We start from the raw sequence: 24,592 nt of genomic DNA on the forward strand, positions 1-24,592 counted from the left end.
CTGCCTGCCTACCCTCCTTTTTCCAAGGAATTCACAAACACCTTTAGGTGAATGAATGCAGTTATCTCTCCCCTTTTCCTTGCTGGCATCTCCACCTTGTCCTCCCTTTCTTTAACTTTCTTAAATACAACTGCATCTCAATACCCATCAGGCAGACTCCAACATTTGTTAATGATAACTAGTTCGGATCCTTTCTAGTCCCACTCCTTGGCCTCTGTGGAGAAGTTCCAATTTCAAAATAGCAAACAAAAATGTTAGAGCCTCTCACAGGAAAACTAAATAAATTATCAGACACTAGGAGAGCAAATCAAATTATTGCAATCCTCGCAGGTACTGGCATGACTTTGAAAAGACTAATTATTTTTTGCCCTCCTCTTAAGAAAGCCCTGGCATCTTGACCCAGAGACAGCAGTGGTTTGATAAGTTTTCCATCTCTCTTGGGGACTAGTCCTAATGCCATGGATATAAACACATCTGTGTCTTCCCTGTGTTGCAGTTAGGTAGGATATGTCACTGGGAGTAGGGGGAGTCCCGTGCTATCTGCAGGTCCTGGGTGCAAGCTTGCTGGCAGTCAGTGAATATCACTAAAGCCTTCATCATTCCCTTGCTGCCAGTGCTGACATTTCCATTCCTTTCAGCAAGAATCAAAGTGCAGAATTCCATATGCAATGGTGTTACTCGAGTCTGTAATGTGCCACATTTCTTTAAGGCCACCCTTTACAGCTCAGAACACTTCCATGATCTTGTTTCCCTGAACTGGTGGGTTAGATAAGGTAAGCCTATGCTGAAGGTGATAATGCAGGTTGAAGCAGAAGCCTGGTTCTGTGCTGTATTTCAGATGAGGGGTGATTCTGATAAGGTAACAAGCAGCTGCAAGTGTTAAGATAAAACACAAGTGTTGCACAGAACATCACATAAAACATGCATAGTCCTCCCACGTGCTGAAAGGCATTCACAACTTGCTGAGTTTTCTGTTTAATGCAGAAGCTATTTCTCTTTGATGGCTTTAATGCATTTTGACCTTACAATCACTTAAAATTTCCCAGGACCCTTTTCATAACTTATCCCCTCTAGGCTCACTTGACCCAGTGAAGTGCTTCTTGCAACTCTTCTTATCAACTTCCATGAAGCTCCATACCAAACTCTTCAGCCCTAAAAATCTTTAAGGTAGTCAAACCTTCTGCTTTGTCAGCCAAAATTTGCCAGCAAAATAAATATTTCTGGAGATGACTAAAACCACCCAATGCCTGAAATGTTGTGTTTGAAGTGAAGTCTGTTCTGCTATAAGTAGCACCAGTCATGGACACCCACAGTTCCAGTGACTTCTGCTGCTTGCCTTTGTTCCCATTGATCTACAGCAACAGTCCTACTAAAATATAAACAATATTAGGCAAAATATCCCTGTTGTGCAAAGCCAGAAGGGCTGTGAATACTAGAATTGACACTACTGAAGGATCACACTATTAACCAGCTGTACCTGCTGACCAGATACAGTGATTAGAAACAGCCAGACATGTCCCCCAGACTTCCACTGCTTCTGTGGATTATCAGATAAAAACTTTCCTAGTTTAACCTAAGCAAGTTAAAGTTTAACCTTTAGACAGAAGGACCTCATTACACCTTTTCTCACTAGAATGAGATAATAAGTAATGAAAAGCTTTTAATTATGTTGAAATAAGGCATATCAACACCCCCATAAAGTCCAAAGAAAAAGAGGTGGAATATTATACCAGGGCCCTGAAATCTTAGAAGAAAGAGATCGTCTACAATGTTTTAGGGACTGAAACATAAATGTCCTTTCCTGGCCATGCAACTACAGAGACTATTTCTTTCTGAATCAAAAATTATCTGTCATCACATATCCTGAGCCATGGCTCTGATGAGGAGACAGAACATCAAGCTGCAGTGCTGATTAGAAGATGTAGTTTTCAGAATAGCTTTTATTTTCTCTTTTTAAAAATATTTGTTCCTTTTTTTTTTCCCTTGTAGAATCTGAGTAAATTGACCTGCTTCTGGGTGCATCCTTCCTTTGGATGGGAGAGAGAAAATAGCCTCCATCGGTAACATCTGTGTGGGCCAGCTAAGGCAATGCATCAGGCTGTATCTTGCTGACAAAGAACACAGAAATGCAGCCAAAAGAGCACCTACTGGTAGATACATACTTCAACTTATCCCTTAAGTCACCATCCCTGTGCTGACATTTCTGGGTGATTCACAGGCACTGCTTTTATTTCTGGCTGGTGTTGGTTTTGAGCTGATGACTTCTCTGTGGGCCCAGTGCATATTTCAACTTGTTCTATTGCTCTTTTGTGGAGCAGGGAGCTTGATCAGTCTCAGGTTTGTTTTTTCTACAGGTACATCTTGTTTTAATGTTTGTTTCCTCCTTGCTGCTCAGTGGTTACCTCGATTTGGTGTGACATCCTCAAAAGCAAAGCTGTAACTGGGGAGATACAACCCAGTATGGACACAGAGCATGGGACAGATTTAAAAATATCACTGACTGGTCTTGTCAGGAAAACACAGCTGGCAGAAGTTGAGCTGTGGACAAAGATGAAGCCAGTAAATGTGAAAGAAGTGGATATTGTGTTAAAGCTGGCACTTCTAGCTCTTTCCAAGTGTTTGTAGGTAAAATATATCACCTATTGATAAAACAAAATGAACATGGAGAAGCTCTGTGCCAGGAATGGCACGATTGTGACACTACAGACTTGAAGTACAGGGATGTTGCTGATCCTTTTCATGGGACACAAACTGTAAGGTCAGACCAGCAGTTTCACAGAATAGCACAGTTCAGCTGATCAGCTGGAAGAAGGTTCTCCATCTCTCTGGGTGCATTATGCACCCAAGCAGCACTGCTGAGATGAAACATTATCCTGGCTGCAGAAAGGGAACAATTGCTTGAATGCTTCCAGGCACCAAATAAAGATTTTATCTTGCTGAGTGATCTTCAACCCTTTAAAATAAAAAATAAAATAATAATAATAATAATAAAATCTCCAAATGGGTGTGTTCTGGCCAAAAAAGATGTTTCTAACAAAGGGCACCATTGTTTGGATTCTGCTGGCAGAAACTAGTGGAGGTAAAAAAATGTCATTCACCCCTTTAGAGGGTATAACTGATGCTCAACAGATCATTAGTGAGATGGATGTACCAATATATCTGCTGCTGTGAAGGTCCCAAATGCACCCAGCTCTGAAAAACACGTTATGGATTCGGGACACCAGCAATTTCTAGTCCCTTTTTTTCTGTGTCCAAGGGCAGTGAGGAAATAGTTTTGCTCATGCTGAGTTTTAGGCACATACGTTTTTCCACAGCTTGATTTTATCTAAAATCCCTCATCTGTGTTGATTTGGGTTTGTAAATAAATAAATAACTTTCTCTGCAAGCTGTATCTGAGTAACCTTGCATGTGCGATCCACTGAATGCTACTAATAAAAGCCACAGATTAAATATTAGGGAGAAAGAATGCTTGTCATGTAACTAAATTCCAAATTTTCTGCAATGCTCTAAAATTTGGATCCTTATCCATATCAAACTACCAATCATTTTGAGGGTTGCTCTTCCTATTTCTCACTTCACGTACCTCTGACAGAGATGCAAAGCACTTCTTCAATAAATTACCTTTCTGAATAATAAAAAATAATCTGCTAGAAACCTCTGAGGGATGCAGTGCGGGAGAACAAATTACTACAAGACACAGAGGGAGCTGTAAATGTAATTGTGATGGTTGTGGTGACAGTTTGCATTTCTAATATATTCACTTTACCACACAGCTCTAGCAATAAGAGTTAGTTTGCATGACCTAGCACACATTTCAGAAGAAAAAATGGTCAGAAAAATTGCAAGCCATATAGATAGCAGTGCAATGTCAGGGCTTTGCCTAATTATGTCTGGGTCTTCATTCTGATGTGTACTCTGATATACTAATGGGGCCTTTTAGAGATATTAAAGCAGGAAATAAATCTAATTTAGTTATTAGTTTGGTAAAAATGAGAGAAATAATTACTACTATATGGAAAAGCTACTGAGCTGCTGGACTGTACTGCTAGAGTCAGTGTGTGATGCACTGCATTGCTGTGTGCTGTCACGTTGCTCCCAGCAGCTGATACCATTTGCTGTCAACTAAGGAGGATTCTGAACTCTCCATCTGCACCTCCAAAAGATTCCCTAGGAGTGAGTGGTAGGCAAGACTCCTAAACCTCAGGAAACCAGTGGGGGATTGTCACTGCAATACAGGCAGGGGAGGGACTCCCCAGTTTCCTTGGACTGAAATGCCTCTCCCTCTTGCTCTCATGATCTTCATTTTCCTATTGTCTGTCAGAGCAATAGTATCATGTTGGGATAGCTGTGACATACTTCATCATCTTTCAGAATGAAATCACCACAAACAAAATCAGCACGTGAAGGTGCACATTAGGATGTTTGGGGAACATTCTGCTAAGAAGTGTGAGATTTTGAGATCATTAGTAAGTCATGTTTTCTCATTTACAGACTGGTTTGAGTCTGATTGCAACACTATTAATTTGAAAAAGACTATAGCTCTACTTTATTCTCATCTTTGCAACTGTTAGTGTATAATTAACGTGGGGAATTTCAAAGTATACTCTCAGCAGAGGTCACGTTTCCCAACTTGTTAGGGGCTTGAGTTTGGTAACATTTTCTCTTCACTGAAGAATGCTCTGTGTTTTATTAGGTCAGTGAACCATTCCAGCCTGTGTATAAATTGTTCTGTTGCGCTGCTTTCTTGTCATGCCTGAATGAGAAGTGAAAGAGGACTCATACACACTCTGCTGATTGTTTTTGCAACTCTGTGCTTGAGGATGACCTGCAGTTTAGGCCATTTGGGCACATTCTCCTTGGTGCAATTTGGTTCATTTTCATCTATGCATAGGAAAAGGGAGATTCAAGTCTCAAGAAAAGGAGAGCAGCCACAGGCAGCAGTGGTCTGGGTGATAATCCAGCCAAAAGTCAGCACCTGGTCAGGAAGTTTGGAATAGGAGTGCTGCCTGCACTGGCACTGTACTAATCTGTTCATTGCCCTATTATTATTTGCCTCAGAAATAAGCTTGAACTTATATGGAAATCAGTGCTGGAGAGGATGGTCTTGCCTGTGTCTTTTTGTGGATAAACAGACAACATTAATCTCCATGACCATCTGTCCTCCGGGCTTTTCAAGTGATAGATCCATTGCTCCCTTTTAAGAGACATTTAAAAAATATTTTAATCAAAAAAATAGACCCTCAAATTGTTGTTTCTTAAATCAATTAGTGGGCAAAAAGCACTTATTCTCACACAGAAGCCCACTGCAAAAAGAGATGCAGTAATTCAGTAATTCTTTTATTTTGCTTTAGGCATGCTTTTACATACAGCAGCAGATCTGGCACATTTTTTCAGTGCATTTAAGATACAGGTAAAGAATATTAAAATTTAGATGTTCTACTCTAGTAAAATTCACACTGTAGTCTGGGAATGTTCTGCTTATGGAATGAATAAAAAATTTAATAAGGCTTTTGGGCTTATTTAGGAAATATATTCAGTTCTTACCCAGGTGTATTCTTGTTCCCTTCCTGAAAAATAAATTCAGACAGATGCATGTTCTCAAACCCTCTATTAAAATAAATGCATCAGCTACATATATATGTGAAAATTTAATGTTTAAGAAAGGCCTACTAATGGTTTTATCACAAATCCTTACTAAGAGTGAGCAGTGCGGAGCAGTGCTCTGAGAGGAGACCAAAAACCAGGTTGTGCTGTGAGTCGCTGTCTCCTGTTGGGAAGTCACAGTTCTCCCTGTTCCCCCCAGGCAAGATGCATGGATCATGTTTTGTTCAGCTGAATAGGAAAGACAGCAGTAGCCTGATTTGTTTTTTTGTTTTTTTTTTTTGGTTCATTTTCTGTCATATTTGCTGTCCAGGGGAGGAAGATGACATCTAATATGAACCTATTCTGTTACGTAGTCTGGAAAATCAAGTAAGGACTGAGACCAGTGTTTTCTTTTCCTGTCTCCAGGACAGGACAGCAATAAAGGGACAAGCCAGCCCGCAAAGTTCTGTATTTTGTTGCATGGATAATGCTTTGAACAGGAAGTTACAGGTATGTTTGCCACAAGCAGCTGCTCATTTACTTCCAAACACCCACTGTTCATGCATTTTTGCCATCCAGGAATCTTGAACAAACGCTTTTTTCCTTTTAAGACATCCTTGTCGTATGAAAAGCAAGTCTGATGGAAATGATTCCTCCATCCATTTGGATGAGATATGTGGTTTGTTCCCTGCTTGTTTGTGTGGGAAGGTTTGCTGGACCTTTGGCTTGAAAACTGGCTGATTTTTGATAACTTAAGTCAATCTGGCTACTCAGTGAAGACATTCTAGAGAATATATCACACAGTGTCAAGATGACAACTCGGTGGGAGTCTGATTTGTTGAGCAGTAAAACTTCCTGCTTATGCAGCTGGCGAGGCAGTAATGTACAGAAACATTACATGGGAAGGCTGGAATGTGGGAAATCAGTGACTTTCACAATATGACATTGCTTAGCAAAAAGCTGCCTTTGAAACCCAGCGTTCACATTTCCAATTAGTTTGCCTCTAGCTCTCATGCAAGGAAAGTCCTCATGCTGCTGGGAAGGGAAAAGAAAGGAGGAGGGAAGAGGAGCAAGCAGAGCTGAAGGAATGACTGTGAGTTATATTGCACACTGTGGATTGGCTATAAATCCTGGCTGCAGGAATTACTGAAATGGAGAAATAGTTAACTCCTAACTCAGACCCAGTCTACAAAGCCCCAGTGTCAGTGCAATGATTTATGTGATACAAAGTCGTCAGGATCCAGCCCGACACAATGAAACAGATGCACTCAGAAAGTTATTCTCAGTTTTAAATGGGGAGCAAACCCCAGTTCTCTGGCTGCGCTGCGTGGCCATGAGGTAGTGCCAAAAGAGGGGCTGAGGTCAGGCTCCAGGTGTGCCTGGTGTGCTGGAAAAGGCAGGAGGAGGATGCTGTTTTGCCGTGACCTCTGCTTGCTGATGAGCTCCAGAGGGAGCTGTGGCTCGCCTTTTTTTCGCTCAGAGATGCACTCACAAGAAGCAGAGAGCAGAGGAAAGGATAAATATGTGGTCCCATGAATCCCTCTTCTCCCCTTCTCTTCCTTCCAACCTTTCATAAGAAAAGTCAGCTTTTATGGGCTTTCATTTTTAAAGGTTGTTTGTAGAGGAGTACTATGAAAATACACATAGTAAATAAAGCAAACCTACTGTGTTGTCTTTGCTTATAGTTTTTGTAAGGATGCAGTAGATATCAGTCAGAACCCTGCTTTAAAGCGTCCTGAAAAGCAGTGACATCCCAGGATTGTTAAATCTGTGTTTTCCAAAAGGGAATTCAAACCACTGCACGGTTTTTCTTTAGTGCCCGAGTGTGCTTGTTGGATGCAAAGTTGATCCAGAAATATCTTTTATTTTGAGGTGCTGCCAGCATTTGCCTCTTCCCTCTCAACAAGACTGATTATACTGGAAACAATCCTTCTCAAGTGAGGATAGGAGGTTGTAGATTGCTGAACACAACCACACATTTCCCTGTCAGCGCTGCCACCCGCACGCCCGGGCTGTGGGTGTCTGCTCTGCATAATCACCAGGCACTTATTGCAGCTGGCAGCCAATCAGACCTCGTTGATTTACACTTTCTGGGGTTTTGGAGTGATGTTTATTTAGATACAGAACACAAACTTTCAGGCTGAATTCCTTTCTCCACATGCTCAGGAAGCAAAGGAGAGCGAGCCTGAACAGAAAAGACATGATGCCACCACTCTGTCCTGCACGATTTTGGCTGTCGAGCAGACAGTATTAGAAATCACAAAGTGTACAGGGATGAAACTAAAAATCATAAAACAGAAATTCCAAACTGTACAGGGATGAAGGTGAAAATGAAAATCCTAAGCTGCGGTTCTATGTATTTCAAACAAACAAATAGCCTGTTTGGGTTCAGTTAAAAAATAACTTGTCTTTGATGGGTTGTGTGACTTTTATTTTAAATTATCTCCTTCAGTTGAGACTCTGAAGCTACCAAAATTAAATAGAAGCTTTTCTTTCTCTTTCCATGCAGGTGAGATATTAAGAAGGAAAGAGAAATGTCCAAAAGCAGTGGAAACAGTATCAATGTATCAAACAATGACAATATTGAATAAACTGCCAATTTGTCTGCCTTAGTATTAAATTTACTCACTATATCATGATAGGCTTTATTAGTCAGGTAATAATCCACCCCAAATTTCTAAGATTATAGACTCAGTTTAAATTCATAGTAAATCTGATTTTCTGTCAGAGGTGTTTGAAACTGCTAGAAGTGTAGAAGTACATACAGACAGAGCAATTTCATATTCATAGTGCAAAAAACAATTAAAATAATGATAAAATCCTTCAGAGGGATTTTTCTTTCCTCAGAATTGCCACATTCATCATTGTGGCTAAGCCACCCGTACTTTTCTGAGCGTGGGGTCACCTGGCAGCAACAGGGGACACCACTGAGCTGTGATTTGGGCCACAGGTTCACCTGCAGCAATCTCTCTGACATTGTCCTGGTGATTTGGAAATGGGACATGATGTAGTGTTAAACTTGCAGTGTTAAACTTCACATCTGATCACAGCTTTGCTATAATGATATATGCATTTTCCCCCCTCACTCTTTGTGTGGATTTTACAGCTCTGTGCAAGCTATACCTGCTTGCACATGTGCAAGCCTTACATGGAGTCCTCAAAGCTTGACAGAAAAGATGCTCAAATCCAGAAAAAACCCCTCTCTATAAAGCAGAAATCTACTGGTTTTTTTTTTCTGATTCCTTCTTGCCATAACCTTCCCAGGTAGGTCAGCAGAAGCACTGCACAAAAAGTCTCCCAGCTGGATTTCTGAGCACTCAGACACACAGCCCATGGGGCTGTCTCACCTCTGCACAGTCAGCTACCTCAAGTGGCCTTAGGATTATCAAAATTAACTGGAGAAATGTATAAATACAAATATGTTTATTACAAATGACACTGCAGGATGAGCTGCATGATAGCCAGCTCTTCTTGGAATTTCAAATGGATATTGTGTTAGCTTTTACATGTTTTATTTAAGAAAAAAAGGGGTTGGGCAGTGAGAATTCTTCATGCTAGGGATTTATTCTCCACTTTTTCATTTGTCTGTGCATAAGTGTCACAAGTTTGGAGCATGTGCTTGTGTTTACACTTTTGGCCTTTCATTGTTGTTCGTGCCACATACATCTAATCCTCCAATCTAGTCTATGCTTGATGCAAAATGATGTGAGATCATGCCTAAGAGAGGGGTGAGATGTGTTCTGCATTTGAACTCTGAGAGGTTTATGGGACAGAGTGCAGCCTCCCAGTGCTGGGAGCACTGGTTTTCTCCATTTTGTGTGGAGGAAAGTTTGCAAAAGTCAGCTGAGACTGTCTTCTGCTGTGCCCTGCAGGCTTCTGCTCCAGAGGAGCTGTAAAATCTGGAACCTCTGCCAGAAGAGAGAAGTTATTGTATATAACAACAATAAGAAGACACAGAGCTCTAAGAGAAGCTGCTTGTTACAAAATCTTGTGAACTAACTACTTCTTTTGATGGATCTTGATACTTGCTCCTTGTGCTCTTGATTTTAGGCAAGAAAAAAGAAAAATTACTCAACATTTTTCATGAATTAGCAGTCAGTGGCCAGTAAGAATCAGCAAAAATTGTTTTTCTTCCACTTAATTATGTTTCTCTTCATTTATCACATTCGCAGGCCCTTTATTTAGGTTTCTGTAACACTGGGATAAATAAACCAGACTAAATAGCAGTTATTGAAGTAGAATGTAGGCTTGGATCAGACAGAAGAAAAATGTTTTCATCATCCCAAAAAACATTTTTGCAAAAGATTATACCAAGATGGACAACAAAACCTCAGGAACTTTTGGAAAGTGGAAAGAAACCCGCTGTGAGTTGGAGTTTGGAGGATTCTGGGGAGTGCTTTGCTCGACTGCAATCATCATCAGTGCACTTCCCTTTGATCTGCCTGGAGATGTGGCAGGGTGTTTAAAGCTGGAAACAGCACTTCTCTGATGTTCTCTAACCTCAAAAACAGGATGCCAAACATAAGGTTTTTTCCTCCTTTTTTCTCCCTCCAGCACATTCCTGCCAGAACAGACTATTCAATTGTGCACTGTGCGTCACGACCCTCCCTGCTGCAGGAGGGGAGAGTGGCAGTGTGGGGAATGAGAGGGCTTTTGTTGCTGCAGGGAATTTGTTTTACTGGCTTTTTTTTTTTTTTTTTTTTTTCTTTTCCCCTCTGTGTGCGAGAGACATAAAATGCTCTGGAAATGTACAGATTCTTCCTGCCAGGAATGGTTGTTTTCACAGCTCCCCTCTTGCCAATTTCAAACTGATTAAGAAATAATATTAAAAAAAAGAAAAAAAAAAAAGTTTTCACATGCATATCCTAAACTCCCTGGCTGACAGATATTGTTGAGCAATTGAGTCTGTAAAATTGCCAAAATAGCCTATTTCCCCAGAAGAATTGACGAATCAAATATTAATACTGATGGTAACGTGAAAAGGGAGTTTTCAGTGACAAGAACAAATTCAAGGATGAAGTGCTGTTAACCAATTACTTAATTAAGCTGGAACTATGATGTTCTAATATATTTAAGGATCTTAGGCAGCTTCTTGGCCTATGGCTTTAATTTTTTTCCCCAAAAAACTCTTTCGTGCAAAATAATTAATTTATCTCCAAATATGAATGTTACTCATTTTGAACACATGAAATATTTAGAGAAGATTCCAGCAAAATGTTCTCCTCCCAATTTTGACTTGACTTATTCTAATTTACAAATTGGTTTTGGGTATAACTACAGCTTTATGGTATCTGATAGAAATATAAGTTATCACAGAATAAATACAGGCTAAATGTTGTGTGAAATGTGCACGAACAAGAGAAAAGCTGTTTAGGAGTCAGAGAACTGTTGGAAAACAAAGGGAAATGTGTAACTCACTTTTCTGGCACCTTCTTCCAGTGTAGCCCTCGGCACAGGAGCAGACATTGGTCCGGACACAGTGACCACCGTTCTTACAGGGGGGGATGCAAACAGCTGGGGAAAGGAAAGGAAATGTTCTGTGTGCCAAAATCACATGGGGGATCAACACTGCCAAAACACAGGTTCCTTATTTCGGTGCCTCTGTTGGGAGAGCAGCTCACAGAGTATTTTTTAGCTGGGGTAGGGAAGGTGTCTCCCCCAAAGGGTGACTTGGGCAGCTGCCTGGATGTAGACTCTGGTTCTGTGCTGTTTGTGGTAAAAATGTGGGACATGATTCCTAGCAGGCGAGGGTCTCTTAGACGCTTGCAATTAAGTGGTCAGAATATTCCCAAGGGTGTCAGACTTGTAAGTCTCTGTCAAAGGGATTCCTCAAGGGCTTCTCCCCATGAAATACAGATCAGTGTTTGACATCCTAACTTGGCCTTGGTGCTGTTTCTTCTTCCTTTCTCAAAGAAGCAGAAGGAAAGGCTTTGCTTTCCTTCAGCATCCATCCATTGTATCTTCCTATGAATTCCAGATCCCATGAATGTGGATACTTATTTTCAAGTTTTAACTCTGTCTAATCCAGAACACTGAAGACAAAAAAACTTTCAAATCACCTAGATGTTGAAAATCACCTTCTGTGTGCAAGAACAGGATCAGAAAATTACAGTCTGTAAAATTTTCACTCTCTCCTTCATCCCCAACATCATAAAAACAAGGAGTTTCCAGCAAGCTCCGTTAGAAATCAGATTTTTCTGCGTGAATTTTTCAGTTACAAATATATGCATCAGGACCAAATTCATCTAGGAGGCCCAAGGAAACAAAAGAGAGAGAGTAAGAGCAAATAACTTTTAATGTTGCAATAGTTTTGGTAATAAGGGTGCATTTATATTCTCGGATTCAGGAGGAGTTATTAGATCCATATTGTAAAACTAGAGTGAATGAGAAACCCAGGATACTGTTAGCCTCAGTTTAGAGCTAGGACAGGCATTCAAAATCTGGTCCTGCTCAATGAGAGCAATATTGGATCAGATTTTTAAGCAAGAATCTGATGAAGTCCTACAGAAGTCTCCCATCCACAACACTTTAAGGTGGTCAAGTAGGTGACATTGTGAGCCCTATTTGAAGGTAAATGATCACCTGGCACTGAAACACAGTGTAGTACACACCACAGGGTACCAAAATGAACAAAGCACTGCCATGCTTTAACATTTAATTGAATAGTTGTTAATTAATGATGTCACTGAGTCAGGTAGTTTGGGAGTAATTATTTAGTTACCATTAATAGCATCACCAATAAGTTCTTACTTCTTCCCAATACCATCAGGAACAATAAAAAGTGGATTTATGACAGACTATAACAACAAAGGAGCGCAGGCAGTTATGACAAGGAGAGTCTGTGGATATATTTCATGTGGGGGTATGCAACGTTATAGGTGATATTTATATTTTGAGCCTGGGCCCTTTATCAAGATGATAAATAGAACTTTCTTACCTCTCTGGCACTGTGGCCCGTAGAAACCAGAAGGACACGAGCACATATTTGGCCGTACACAGACTCCTCCATTCAGGCACACAGGATTGCACACAGCTGGATGGGAATATAAGATAACTTTATGAATCTCTGCTAATGTTGAACCTTTCAGAGTAGGCACTCTTTTACTGCTGCACATGTCGTTAGAATTAATACTTCTGGTGATGCTGTGAAAAGTTTAATGCAACCCTTGCAGGTCAGTTGTGCTGCAGCATTTATTCATGGTCGACACAGTGGGAGCATTTCAGTGATGTTTTAGCATAGCTTGGGACATGAAATAGACTATAATTTAATATAATAATTTAATTTATTTCAGATGTATTCCTTTGATTCTCACAGTTCATTTATTTCCTTTACAGTATTCTCACCAAGCGCAATCCCTAGGTAGTAAATGCAGTCAAATAAAATACACCCTGGATAACCTGAGGATGAGATATTAATTGTTTGCTGCTTTGTCTGTGTTCAGCAGAGCATTGTGGCATTTCCATAGACTTGAATAGGTGTGCACCAAAAAACCTGTTTGTTCTGCCTCATTTAAATGCCAGTTCCCACAACACATTGGCTCATTCATCACCAACAAAGCCACTGGCTGAGCTCCCTTTGCCTCTTTATGTATCTCTTATTACTCTAGGTGATACAACAGGCATTAGGAATTAAAAGCTGTCTTGCATATTTCTATGTGGCAAGTACCAGACGGTTAAAAAAAAAACAAACCAAAAACAAAAACAACCAATCTATTAGAATTTCAAATTGATTTAGACTGGAAGTCAGTGTGTAAAGAATAAAGAATCTGATAAAGTTTTCATTGTAAACCAGAGTGACACTTTAAACCAGCCTTTTCCCTTCTGTTCACTTTGTCTTTCAGTATCTTACAGAATTGCCCATTAAATAAATTAAATGCTCTTAAGCTTAAATAAATTAAGGGTCACTAAAATGTTTCAGATGAACTAAAAGAGAAATAAAATGTCTATTTGGAAAGAGAAAAAAAGAAGTGAAATCGTAGTCTAGATGAGAGGCTTTTTTGACTAAGGAGCATTCACTTATGAAGTCAAAATGAATTTAATTTATTGCTTAAGGGGAATTTGGTTTAGTCCTCTGATCGTCCTGGCTAGTTCATAGATGCCCATAATCTTGTCAGTCTGTTAGTGTTTACATTTCCAATGGTAAAGTCTTCTTTTTTTTTTTTTTCATTTTTTATACCTGTATCCTTCCTGAGATTCCTGTCATAACACCTGAAATGGGAAACCCCAGCAGTGCCCAAAAAATATTTTGTGCAGTGCACACAAAACAGTGCCAGAGAGGTGAGTCTGGCAGCCTTTCACCAAAGCTGTCAGCAGACAAAAATATCCTCCTGCTGTTATTCTGGTCTGGAAGTTAGTGCTACTGTTGCTTGTTGTCTGTCCTTCTCTTGGAATGATTCTGTTTAAAGCCACCCCAAAATAAAACTGCAGAACTCCTTGAGAAGAAAAAGCGGAGCTAGTGGGAACGAGAATAGCAGTGACAATCCCAGTGATTTCCAGTGGATCATAGCTGGGCTAATTTATGTGTCCTCAGTAGGTCTGTCATTTTAACACTTACAGGAAGAGCAATCTCCAGGAGATGGAGGTTAAAACGACATCTCTCACCTTCCAAGAAAGGTAATGTTGGCTGAAGGTGTCTCAGTCATTTAATATTCACCGTGGCAGAGGCAGACTGCCTCTGGAGCCTTGAGGTCTGGCACTGATTCAGGTAGTCCTCATCTTTTAATATTTCACTATTTTGCATGCCTCGTCCCAAGTGAGTGCTGTAGTTTCAGTGCCTTTGGAGAAAATATCCACCCCAGCTTTTAGGACTTTGATCCTGAGAGGGGGTTCTGAGCTGTGTCTGTTTAAATCTTTGAGCCCTGACTAGAAGTAAGTTCCTAGTTCCAGTCCACACCTTGTCATTTTGTACTGATGGGTGGAGGTGGCTTTTTCCTGAGCTCCCACGCTCCTGTGGATGCTTTTTGTAGGTGCTCTGCAAGTGAGAGATGCAGGCAGGAGGAGCAGTGTGAATTCTGGCAGTACAGCATGCTAAAAATTAGCTCCAGAATCACACAAGCTTAAAAAGCTGCAAAAAGATTTTGTTTGTAGGTTCCCTCTCTAAAACCCTGAGATTTAGGTAAACATCTAAGCTTAGGAATAGTTACATAAACTCAAGGCCTTCTGCGGTTTTGCCCTGTGCTTGGTCTCCTCTTCTCAGGCTTTCATTGTTCAAGCAGCAATTCCCAGTGTGAGCACTGAACTGTGGGGGAGCCACAGGGATTTTGGGGAGCAAAGGGCAGGATCAGCCACTCACCTGTCTCACAAGAGGGGCTGCTCCACCCCTGCCTGCACTGGCACTCATCTGGTGACACACAGACCCCCCCGTTGTGACAGTGCCTGTTGCACACCACTGGAAAACACACAAAAGATTAAAATCCCTTATCACCAAGCCCCGTGCAGATCCTAAAGTTGCCCTGTTACAGTCAGTAACTGATAGCATTAGTCCAGGAGGTAAACTGAGGGTGGAATCTGTCCCTTTCCTGGATTTGCTTTCTCTGTTTGAATCCAGACACCTGAAATTCTTTGCTTTTTAAGTATTCCAGCTACTTGGCTTCATAGATAAAATTATATTCCTCTCAAGGGCAACCTGATATTTAAATAAGCAGCAAGGACTGTAATGATGGAGGTACATGTGTTTTGCTGATATAGAAGGATTTGAAGGCTGATTTTCAGATATTCTCTGTATTGAACCTCTTTTTAAACCTGTATTGCAGAGTACTCTTAAGTTGAAGTATTCGGTATTGCAGATTACTCTTAATAGATATGGATGGTATTTTGTTTTCTCAAAATTAGCATTCACACACGATCTTAAATTTCATAAATATTACTATAAAAAACATGCAACTTTTTTTTCCCTTATTTTTTGTTTGTTTTTCCAGAAACAATTTTATGTAGAAAATGTTGATTTAGATGTGCATATTTTTCCATATTGCAACAATGCTGCTGGTAAATATATGCTCTGAAATACCTACTGTATTACTTCAACATGTTATCCTTTGTATTCAATAATCATTTAAAGGGGAGATATAGGGGGAAAAAAAAGAAAAAAATGGGTCTTTTGTTCTTTTTTTTTTTTTCTCTTGTACTTTTCTGCTAATTGAAACATGTAATGAAGAAAGCCTGAGTGAGTTCATACATACTGGTTTCACATCGAGGCCCCACAAATCCATAAGCACAAGAACAGGTGTTCTGAGGCAGACAAGTTCCTCCATGCTCACATGGTGGCTCACACTGCGCTGCAAGAGTGGAACGTGTGGAAAAAATTACAGTTCAAATATTACATTCTCAGTGGTTACGAGCGCAGCACAGGTTACTTCTTTCCCCATCCCATTTTATTAATCCAGTGAGTAATTTGGCTGAGGAATACACTGCAGGATAGCAGCAGGTATCACATTAGCAATACAGCACTAATGAGCAGCTGTATAAAATCTGCAAGGGAATGGTTTTAACATAATCATATTTAACTTCTGAGCATGCACATTTTTAAGTACATATTTTGAAGTCTAGTGATGGATGAAGTACAAATGCAGTTACAATTCAAGACCTTTCCCATCCCTCTCTATAAATTTGCCTTGTGGCTGGTCAGTAAGCCTTAACAGGTGTCAGAACTCACAATAAAGCAGAGATTAAGTGTTTCTTCCTTTTAGAAAAGAGTTGTGTGTGGATTTTTCGGCAAAATGGCAAACGTTTAAACAAAAAATTTAATATTTAATGAGTAGCATGAGCTCTGCAGACAAAGCAGCAAATTAGATAAAGACTTCTTGACTTATTGCAGTATGCAATGTGATTCTGTGGAAGAAAGAGGATAAGTGTAGAAAGGACTGCAGCTCCTGAAACAGACTGTTTGCTGAAGGCATGCTTGTTTTTCAAATGTTGATAATTTTGAACCTAAAAGCTTTATTGTACAGGGAGCCTGGAAATTTTGGACCGTTAAACCTAAGACCTAAGGCAGGTACCTGACAATTCTGTTTCTAACCCTCTAATAAGAGGTAATGGCAAACTCAAAAGAGGAGGAGGAAAATCACAGAAGGAACAGGATGACCACTGACACTCGAAGGAGAAGCTCTGTGGTAGCAGAAGAGCAAGAAATGCGTGCCAGAGGCGCCTCATGCCTCTGGAAAAAATAAAGGCACCTCACATAGCAGAATGAAAAATATCTTCCCTTGTGTATGGGAAGTGAATACAGAGAAAAATGTTGTACTTTGGCTCACTTCACTGGAAGAGTTTTGACTTCCATGAAGGATATGAAGCTAAGCAAGGTTATTCCAAGGAAAAAGCAAAATGGAGCTAACAAGACCTGAAACAAATCATCTTTCATTTTAAGTATTGTTACAAGGGAGGAGAACCTTAATGTACCACATTTTGTTAATAAAGCTGGAAAATGGGCTGTGGAAATGGAAAGCTAAGTGAAGGACTAATTCCTGGGAAGCCACATATTTTAAATGCAGTTATTGTGTTGAAGAGCTCCTCACCTCTTGTGATTGTCACCAAGCCATGGAATATGAACTTTGCCATCCAAAAAAATAATGAAAGCCCTCACACATTTTCCAATTGCAGTAAAAAAGACAGACTCGAAGAAGGTGCTTTTAAATAAACTATTTTGACACAAATAGCATTGAAGAAATATATTTGGTATTTAATGGAGAAGTTTTCAATACTTCATTATATAACTTTAGGATTTGACCTTCCTGAGAATAGAAAACTTATTAGCTGTATTTTAAATTCATACTGTATATGCTGAGAATATCATTAAGCTAAATTTAGTTTTGATTGGATGGGCTATAAGGTTTAGACATTTGCAAATCAACATGTGCTTAGCTGAAATTCTGAGTATACATCTATGAAAAAAAAAAAGGAAGAAATAAACCAAAATTATCTTTGTCTGGAGAACTAAAGAGATTTAGATAAGTTTAGGTAAGGAAGAAATTATTAGCTGTGAAGATGATGAGGCCCTGGCACCGGTTGCCCAGAGAAGCTCTGGCTGCTTCATCCTTGGAAGTGTCCAAGGCCAGGTTGGATGGGGCTTGGAGCAACCTGGTCTAGTGATTTCTTTGCAATTAGAAATTAAAAGCAGGTAGAACTGATTAATAATGCCTGTGTGGAGGTAATGGGGGGGGAGACACAAAACCTGGGGAGGAATTTACCACTCTTTTTAAAGCACAATAAATGTGATTGCCTTTCCTGTAGGATGAGGGTTGCATGAAGCCTCCAGGTGCCTGAGTGCTGTGCCAAGCACGGTGACATTCAAGCACATTACGCTTTATTTCAGCATGGTTTGTGTGTAGCACTGAGAGCAAGTGTGTCCATGTGAATAGAACACTTTCCATCTGGCATTTGCACATCCTGAGATGCGTCTGAACTGTCGGAAAAGAACACGGTATTTTGGATATTAAAACATTTAGCTCTTATGGTGACATTTAATAGTAAGGAGTTTTAAACTGTTCTATTACTGGTGAATAGCAAAAGATAAAAACTGAACACTGTTCTCTGTGAGAGTAATATTCACTTAAAAGACATTTCCCACTGTAATAGAAATATACTGCTTATGTCAAATTCTTTTCCCAAACTTCTATCTTTCATCTTCTGAAATGAATATTTTTTTTCCATGAGCATTTGCTAAATTGTAGAAAGGTATTACGGTGTTTTTATACTAAGCGGTTTTGGATAGGAAAAAATAACAGCAAAGAGGAAAACATTGCTGCAAATGGTCAATCTAGCTGTCAAGTGTACATATGTTTATGTTTACAATTTAAAATCTGGAGATGAAAATGGAGAAGTGCATTATTGTTTTCTCTGAAAAGGCTTTTTGGGAAATATCCCCAAACTTCTATTTTCCATTAACATGAGATCATACAGTTTTTATAAGTTTCTCAGCAGTAACTTCAGGGGCACTCAGGAATACCAGAGGCTGCGTTGTTCCCCTCATTTTCCATAGCCTAATCAGCAAACATCTTCCAGGACAGACTTATTGCCTGGCATCTCCACAGTGAGTAACTCCCTGTGCCATCCACACGTGAGGCCCTGGGTCTGTGCAAACAAAGCCAGGCTCGGAGCTGCGAGAGCATTGCCTGCTTAGGATTTTGCACAAAAGTCAGATCAGGGCAGACTGCACTGAAGGGAGTGTACTCTACCTTGTTTCATTGTACATTATTTATTTCCTTTCAAAGATACATTAACCTAATTTCCTTAATGTACAGATAAAGTTTTAATGTGTTCAGCACAAGGGTGGGGCGAAAAAAGGGAAAAGAAAGTTCCTAGGTTGCTGTTTTTTCTTTTGGAAAGCTGTGGAATGAAGCGTTTCTTTTGCATGTAAGATACACAGAGAAATGAAATGAAGCATAGGATTAAAGCATGTGTTGATGCTGTTAAATTAACTCATTGCATATTTAAATAGTCCAGCAGTCTGGAGCCCAGTTGTGAGAGAAAAGTCTATCATAGCAACTGGAATATTAACAAGAGAAACTTGACTGAATAAATTGGGAGTACAAATGCACACACCAGTGCTGGTTGGGTTGTACCAATGCATTTTGTTTTGTGAAATGTCAGCTGAGTGCTCATCTGCAACCAAAAACCCCAAATAAAGTGGTAGGAATCATTAAGAAAGGAGCAGAGCACAAAATGCCAGACTTCATTATGACCTGTATCCATGGTGAACTCCATCTTAAATACCACGGGCAGGTCTGGTCCCTCAGCTCAGAAAAGCTACAATAGAAGTGGAAAAGATGCAGAGTAAGATGCAAGGATAAATAAATAAGTAAAAAAAAAGTTATAGAAGAGCTTTTGTACAAAGAACAAGTGAATATATGAGGTCCTTGGGAAAAATATGAAAACTGTGAAATCAGATGTGACCTGGAAAGGGTGAACAGGATAAAGTTCCAAGACATCACCTTGGTGTTTGGTGTTTTGGAGCGCTTCTGAGAAGCTGTTCTGGAGAGTATCCTGATATCTTTCCCACATATTGCCAGACAAATACATTTGGCAGCTCTTGGAGATAGGGAAAGGACTTCTGGTTTGACATGGTAGATCTTTTTAGGTGTAAAATGTAAAAGAAAAGATGTGAGCTACCCAAATCTTTTCCTCGTTTCATGCAGCTGTACTTGGTGAAGTCATAATGCTTTCCCAACTACTCCACCTCTCCTGTTATTTTGAAAATTAATTGGTTTGAAAAGTGGCTTTGTAATGTCAAGGCAATGCTGTGTTTTCAACTCTTGAGCAGAAAAAATTACTCCCATTGTTCTAGACTTCCCCTTCTCTTAAAAAATACTTTAAGAAGGCAATAAAATATTCAGATTTTTACTGACTTCACCCTCTTAAGAATATTTTTCTAAAGTATTATAACTTTATCTTTGACAGTAATGCTGAGGCTCTTTTATGACTGCTGAAATACTGGAAAGATACCAGTCCTTAACTGTCAACCTAATCCTAAATGGTTTAAATAATTGTCTGAATTCTATGAAATGGAGACTGACTTTTTAATCGTACCGTTTCAGTGACCAGACACTCCCTATCAAAGGAGCCTGGAGTCAGGGAAACCAAAAATAAAAGGGATGACCAGGAATTTGGTTTAAATTCTTATGTTTCACCAGTTTTCAGGTCTAAGTCTCTTAGAAAGAAGCCCAGTAATGATACCCAAAGTAGAATTGTTCATTAAATTCAGTCCTGTTACCAAATGGAAAGGGAGTGTTCCACCTTAGGGTACCCTGAGGAGCTCCAGGAGTACAACAGCTGCTCTCAGGCAGTGCCATATGCACAGACCCTGGTGGATGAGCTGAACCCAGGAAAATGAGAGCATTTTCCACTTTTCCTTGTCCAGTGGATGCAGCATCTTTGCAAGTGAAGACCTGTGCACCTTGGTAGAGTGGGGAACAGAGGCAGGATGACAAGGAACTGCTGAAGGGTGACTACCAACACTAACAATTACTTCACAGCATTATCCCCAAATGTTACAAATCACTGCAGCACACGTGCCACTTGTACCACATCAGGCAAAATGTCAGAAGTACTCTGGCATCAATCATGTTTGGGCTCATTCTGCATTACTACAGGGCTATGTTTTTGTTCAACTGGCACACGGAGCTGAAATGTGTGAAGCTCTGTCCGTGCTCTGACACTCTTGCAGTGCCCTTTGACAGGTGATTCATGCTGTCCCAAAAACGGATAGAAGGAGACTCTAACAATATATTGGTTTTTACTGCATATATCCTTGGAAATGGTGCTCAGAGTGAAAATTAGGTATTTAGCAACCTCCCTCAACACCAGAGGAATGCTTGGCTAAGCTTACTCCATAAATGCCAGAGAACATCTTCTGCAAGAGAAAATGTGGGAGAATCCAGTGGAGTACAAGAGGCCTTTACTCCCCTACTTATTTTTTATTTTTATATAGACGATGCTGACTGTCTCCAAATCACTGCTCTGAAATGAAGCTTTTAAAGCTGGCCTGTTTGGCTGTGAAGTCTTAACATTAGGCTACTAATAAAAGGTGTTATTGCCTTTGTGCAGGAAGGGGGAAGAGCTGTAGAGCCTCGAGGAACTGTTTCATCTCCCCTTACCTGCAGAGTACACAGCTGCTAACAGAAGGAAAATAATCTGTAATTCTTATTACACCAAAGCAGGAAGAGCAAAAGCAAGGTTCCACTTCTGACAGACAACGCAGATGTCAGTAGTGAAGGGAGTGATCCAAATGGGAATTGCTAAAATGGTCTGAAAATATCTCAGTTTAGATGTCTGAATATGAGCCAAACACACTGACATTTAGCTGTGCTCTTCCAGCAGAAGGCAGGAGGTCACACCTGATGGTCCCCAGGGGTCTCTTCCACCCTGTGGTCCTGTGAGTCTGTGACCCCCAGTGCAGGGTGACAAAGCAAAGGGAAAGGACTTCCAACTGAACTGTGGGGCTTGTCCAGAGGGATAATAACATTAAAGATATAAAATGTGTTATGATATGCTTTAGGAAAGAAATTAGTTTTCAGAATGCTGCTTATGTTTTTTTCCTACTAGTCCTCCAAGCCTGTTTTTGAATCTGCACATTTGGAAAAAAATTGTATTTTATCACAACAAGCATACCACTTGGCAAAGTACTTCTTATTTCAGATTATTTTCAGACATTCTTATTAAACAAAGGTCACATCCCCCCAAGATCCAAAGGTATTATAACTTTCTATGAGTGAACTGTTTTTTTAATCTCGTTGAATTTTGATATGAAATAAGATGGTGACAACTGTCAATAGTGTCTGAGTCTCTTGACATTTTTGCTCACTTGCCAAAGACGTTATGTTGAAGCCTAGAGATTTTGCAAATGTTGTTCTCATCTAAGCTTTGATTTTATGCCCTATATTTGTGCCTCCTGTTCTCAGAGGGCACTACTGTCTTGAGGGGAGTTGGTCTAGTGTGGGCATCACAAGGTGCTGATAGCTGAGGTTATGACAAGCCTTCATCCAAGAAATTACCCTCATTTTTCTACCTCATTTGTCATGATGAATCACCTTCATCTGACATGGGAAGAGACATCCATGGCTGGAGGTACAATGGGTGCTGTTCACAGCGCTGGCTCTGCTCCAGGGTGCAGGTGTGCAGGGGGGCTCAGGATGGAGAAGAAAAGGGAAGGGACAGGCTAATTCTTGAGTCAGGTGTCATGGTCAGTGATAAGAGACAAAAAAAGGATGTTTGTGCATTGTGTCATCAAGCCCCAAGACACAGAATGATGTTGGTAATAAAGTATTTCATCCTAAGGACTCTCCAGGGAGATTTTCAGTAATAACAGTGAGGAAAATATCTTGCAAGTAAAAGATTTATATTTTAAAGTAGATTTATATTTTAAGGGCTATACTGATGGGTCTTCTAAACATACAGGAGTATGGACATTTAGGTATTACTGTAAATATTCATATTTACAATATGGGCACGGTCTTTGAGGAGATGCCTTTCTGAGGCCAGACTTGCTTTGAGCTTCCCAGTACCAGAACCTGTTTGTTGCTTTCTCATCTCTAGGTATAAAACAGAAGTTAAAGAAAGATTCCTTTGTGTCAAGTAACTCTAAACCCTTTAGGAGGGGCGTTTCAGAAATGTGTAAATAGGCAAAAAAAACAAAGTGCTCAAGATTATAGTAACATTTTCTTGTATATTCTGTACTATATCTCCAACAGTGCTCACTGCTCTGTGCATGAAGGATGAGAGACCAGATGAGAAAGGGAAGGGAATGAATGATACAAATACTTTTGCTTTGTGTAGTGGAAGGCCAGTTAAGATATCAACTTATCAGAGGGATGTCAGCAAAAGGAATGATTAATGATAGCAAAGTCAGGGAATTCATTGCTTCAACAAAGTGCATAATCCTATTGTTTTATGGAGGGATTCTCAGGTGCCTAATAAATAACTCAATATATTGTGAAAATCCTTCTGGTGCTATGCATTTCAGACTACAAGTTCAGTTTCATATTTAACATACTAGATAGATGTTTACAAGTAATTTTTAAGATATTAGAAAAATTAGTTTTTCCTAGAATGTGATGTATAGAGAAGTAGAATTAATTTTACACTTTCTCACAGAAATTTTATATGGTTTCTGAATGTGTTGACTTTAGTTGAATGAATCTGGAATAAAGCAAGATCATAATCTGTCCCTGGTTTTAATAGATTAGATGGTATCAAATAAATATGTCATTTTTGTAAGCAGAAAGAGCTGTTTCAAAGTTATAGGTTTTATTTATTATTTTGAAATATAATTGGTTTTGAAAACAGAATGGTCCCAGCCACAAAAATCTCGAAATTTATAATAAAAATAATTTTTACTTTGGAGAATTATTAGACTTGGAGTTATTAGAGCATTTTAAAGAGGGTTTTCTCCCTTACCTTCACATGTAATTCCATCACCGCTGTATCCAGGGGGACAGGGACCACATTGAAACTCTCCATCTTCAGCTGGCTCGCACTGCACACCAGTGAAACATGGCAGGTCAGCACACGCCCCTTTGTGGTGCACCCCACCGCTGGTTTTTGGCAGGTCCACACCACCCCTTGTTCTGCTGAGCACCTTCCTGGCTGCCGTGGTGTGTGCTGGAATCCTTGCTCTGGGAGCAGAGCCTGCTGGGGCACCAACACTGCGGGGTGCAGCGTCAAGGGAAGGACCAGACCCACGGGGAGGGGGGGGAACGTCCACGGCCAAGGGAGAGGCTCTGGGCTGCTCTGTTGGGAAACCCTGGGCTGGTTTATTCCTCAAAACTGCGACTTGACCGGGCCATTTCCTGGGAGAGTAACCATGCCTTGAATGAGTCTGTGGCCTTGCAGAGAATGAACCCGCATTTGTGTTGGGATGAGGAGGAGCAGTTTGGACTGTAGTTTCTTTGTGCTGCTTAAAATGGAGAGGGGTGTGGGAGGTCACACTGGCAGCTGGGACTCTGGGCTCTAGCTCCTCATGCAGAAGGGGTGTGAGATTGTTACTTCTTTTCTCAAGAAAAGGTTGTTTCTCAGGTGTTGTGAGCTCCATATCAGGTTGTTTTTCTGGTGACATTTGAGCTTGGGAAGGCTTCCTTTCCATTGTAAGGGATGGAGTGTGAATGACTGTGGGATTTCTTTCCAAAAGGAATGTGATATCTTGTCTTGGAATTTGAGGTTGTGAAAGAAGGGAAAATAAATTTCTTGATGTGTTAGATACATCTTGGTGAGAGCCTCTAGCATCTTCAATATTTCTTCCAGGAAAATCCACATGGCTTTGGAAAGATCTTGAAACTAGGGCAGAAGGAAGATATATATTAGCTAAATTTGCTGGTCTAGAGTTGAAAGGAACCACAGGGAACCTTTGGGTTTGGAGCAAACAACAGAACATCAATTCCAGAAGTAAAAGAGTTAATTATCAAATATGCTACAGGGAGGTTTATGCCAACAGGCTTAGAAATTTCATGGGGCTGTCTGCTGTGGGTGACACCAGTGCTGGTGCACAGGGAACTGCACTGATGACACTTGAAGGGTAGCATTC

The 24,592-nt window shown here is 40.2% G+C and overlaps 1 protein-coding gene across 1 annotated transcript in view; it reads right to left on the reverse strand.

Annotated features, from left to right (window-relative positions):
- Positions 1-24,592, reverse strand: part of LOC134047144 (von Willebrand factor D and EGF domain-containing protein-like) — a 161,844-nt gene that overhangs the window by 11,006 nt on the left and 126,246 nt on the right. The window contains exons 21-25 of the mRNA XM_062498093.1: positions 23,470-24,345; positions 15,762-15,857; positions 14,876-14,971; positions 12,521-12,616; positions 11,002-11,097 (exon numbers count right to left, since the gene is read on the reverse strand). Coding sequence (XP_062354077.1) covers positions 11,002-11,097; positions 12,521-12,616; positions 14,876-14,971; positions 15,762-15,857; positions 23,470-24,345 — 1,260 coding nt within the window. The remainder of the gene's footprint in view (positions 1-11,001; positions 11,098-12,520; positions 12,617-14,875; positions 14,972-15,761; positions 15,858-23,469; positions 24,346-24,592) is intronic.

This window comes from Cinclus cinclus, chromosome 9 (assembly GCF_963662255.1).
Source record: "Cinclus cinclus chromosome 9, bCinCin1.1, whole genome shotgun sequence".
NCBI classification, from domain to species: domain Eukaryota; kingdom Metazoa; phylum Chordata; class Aves; order Passeriformes; family Cinclidae; genus Cinclus; species Cinclus cinclus.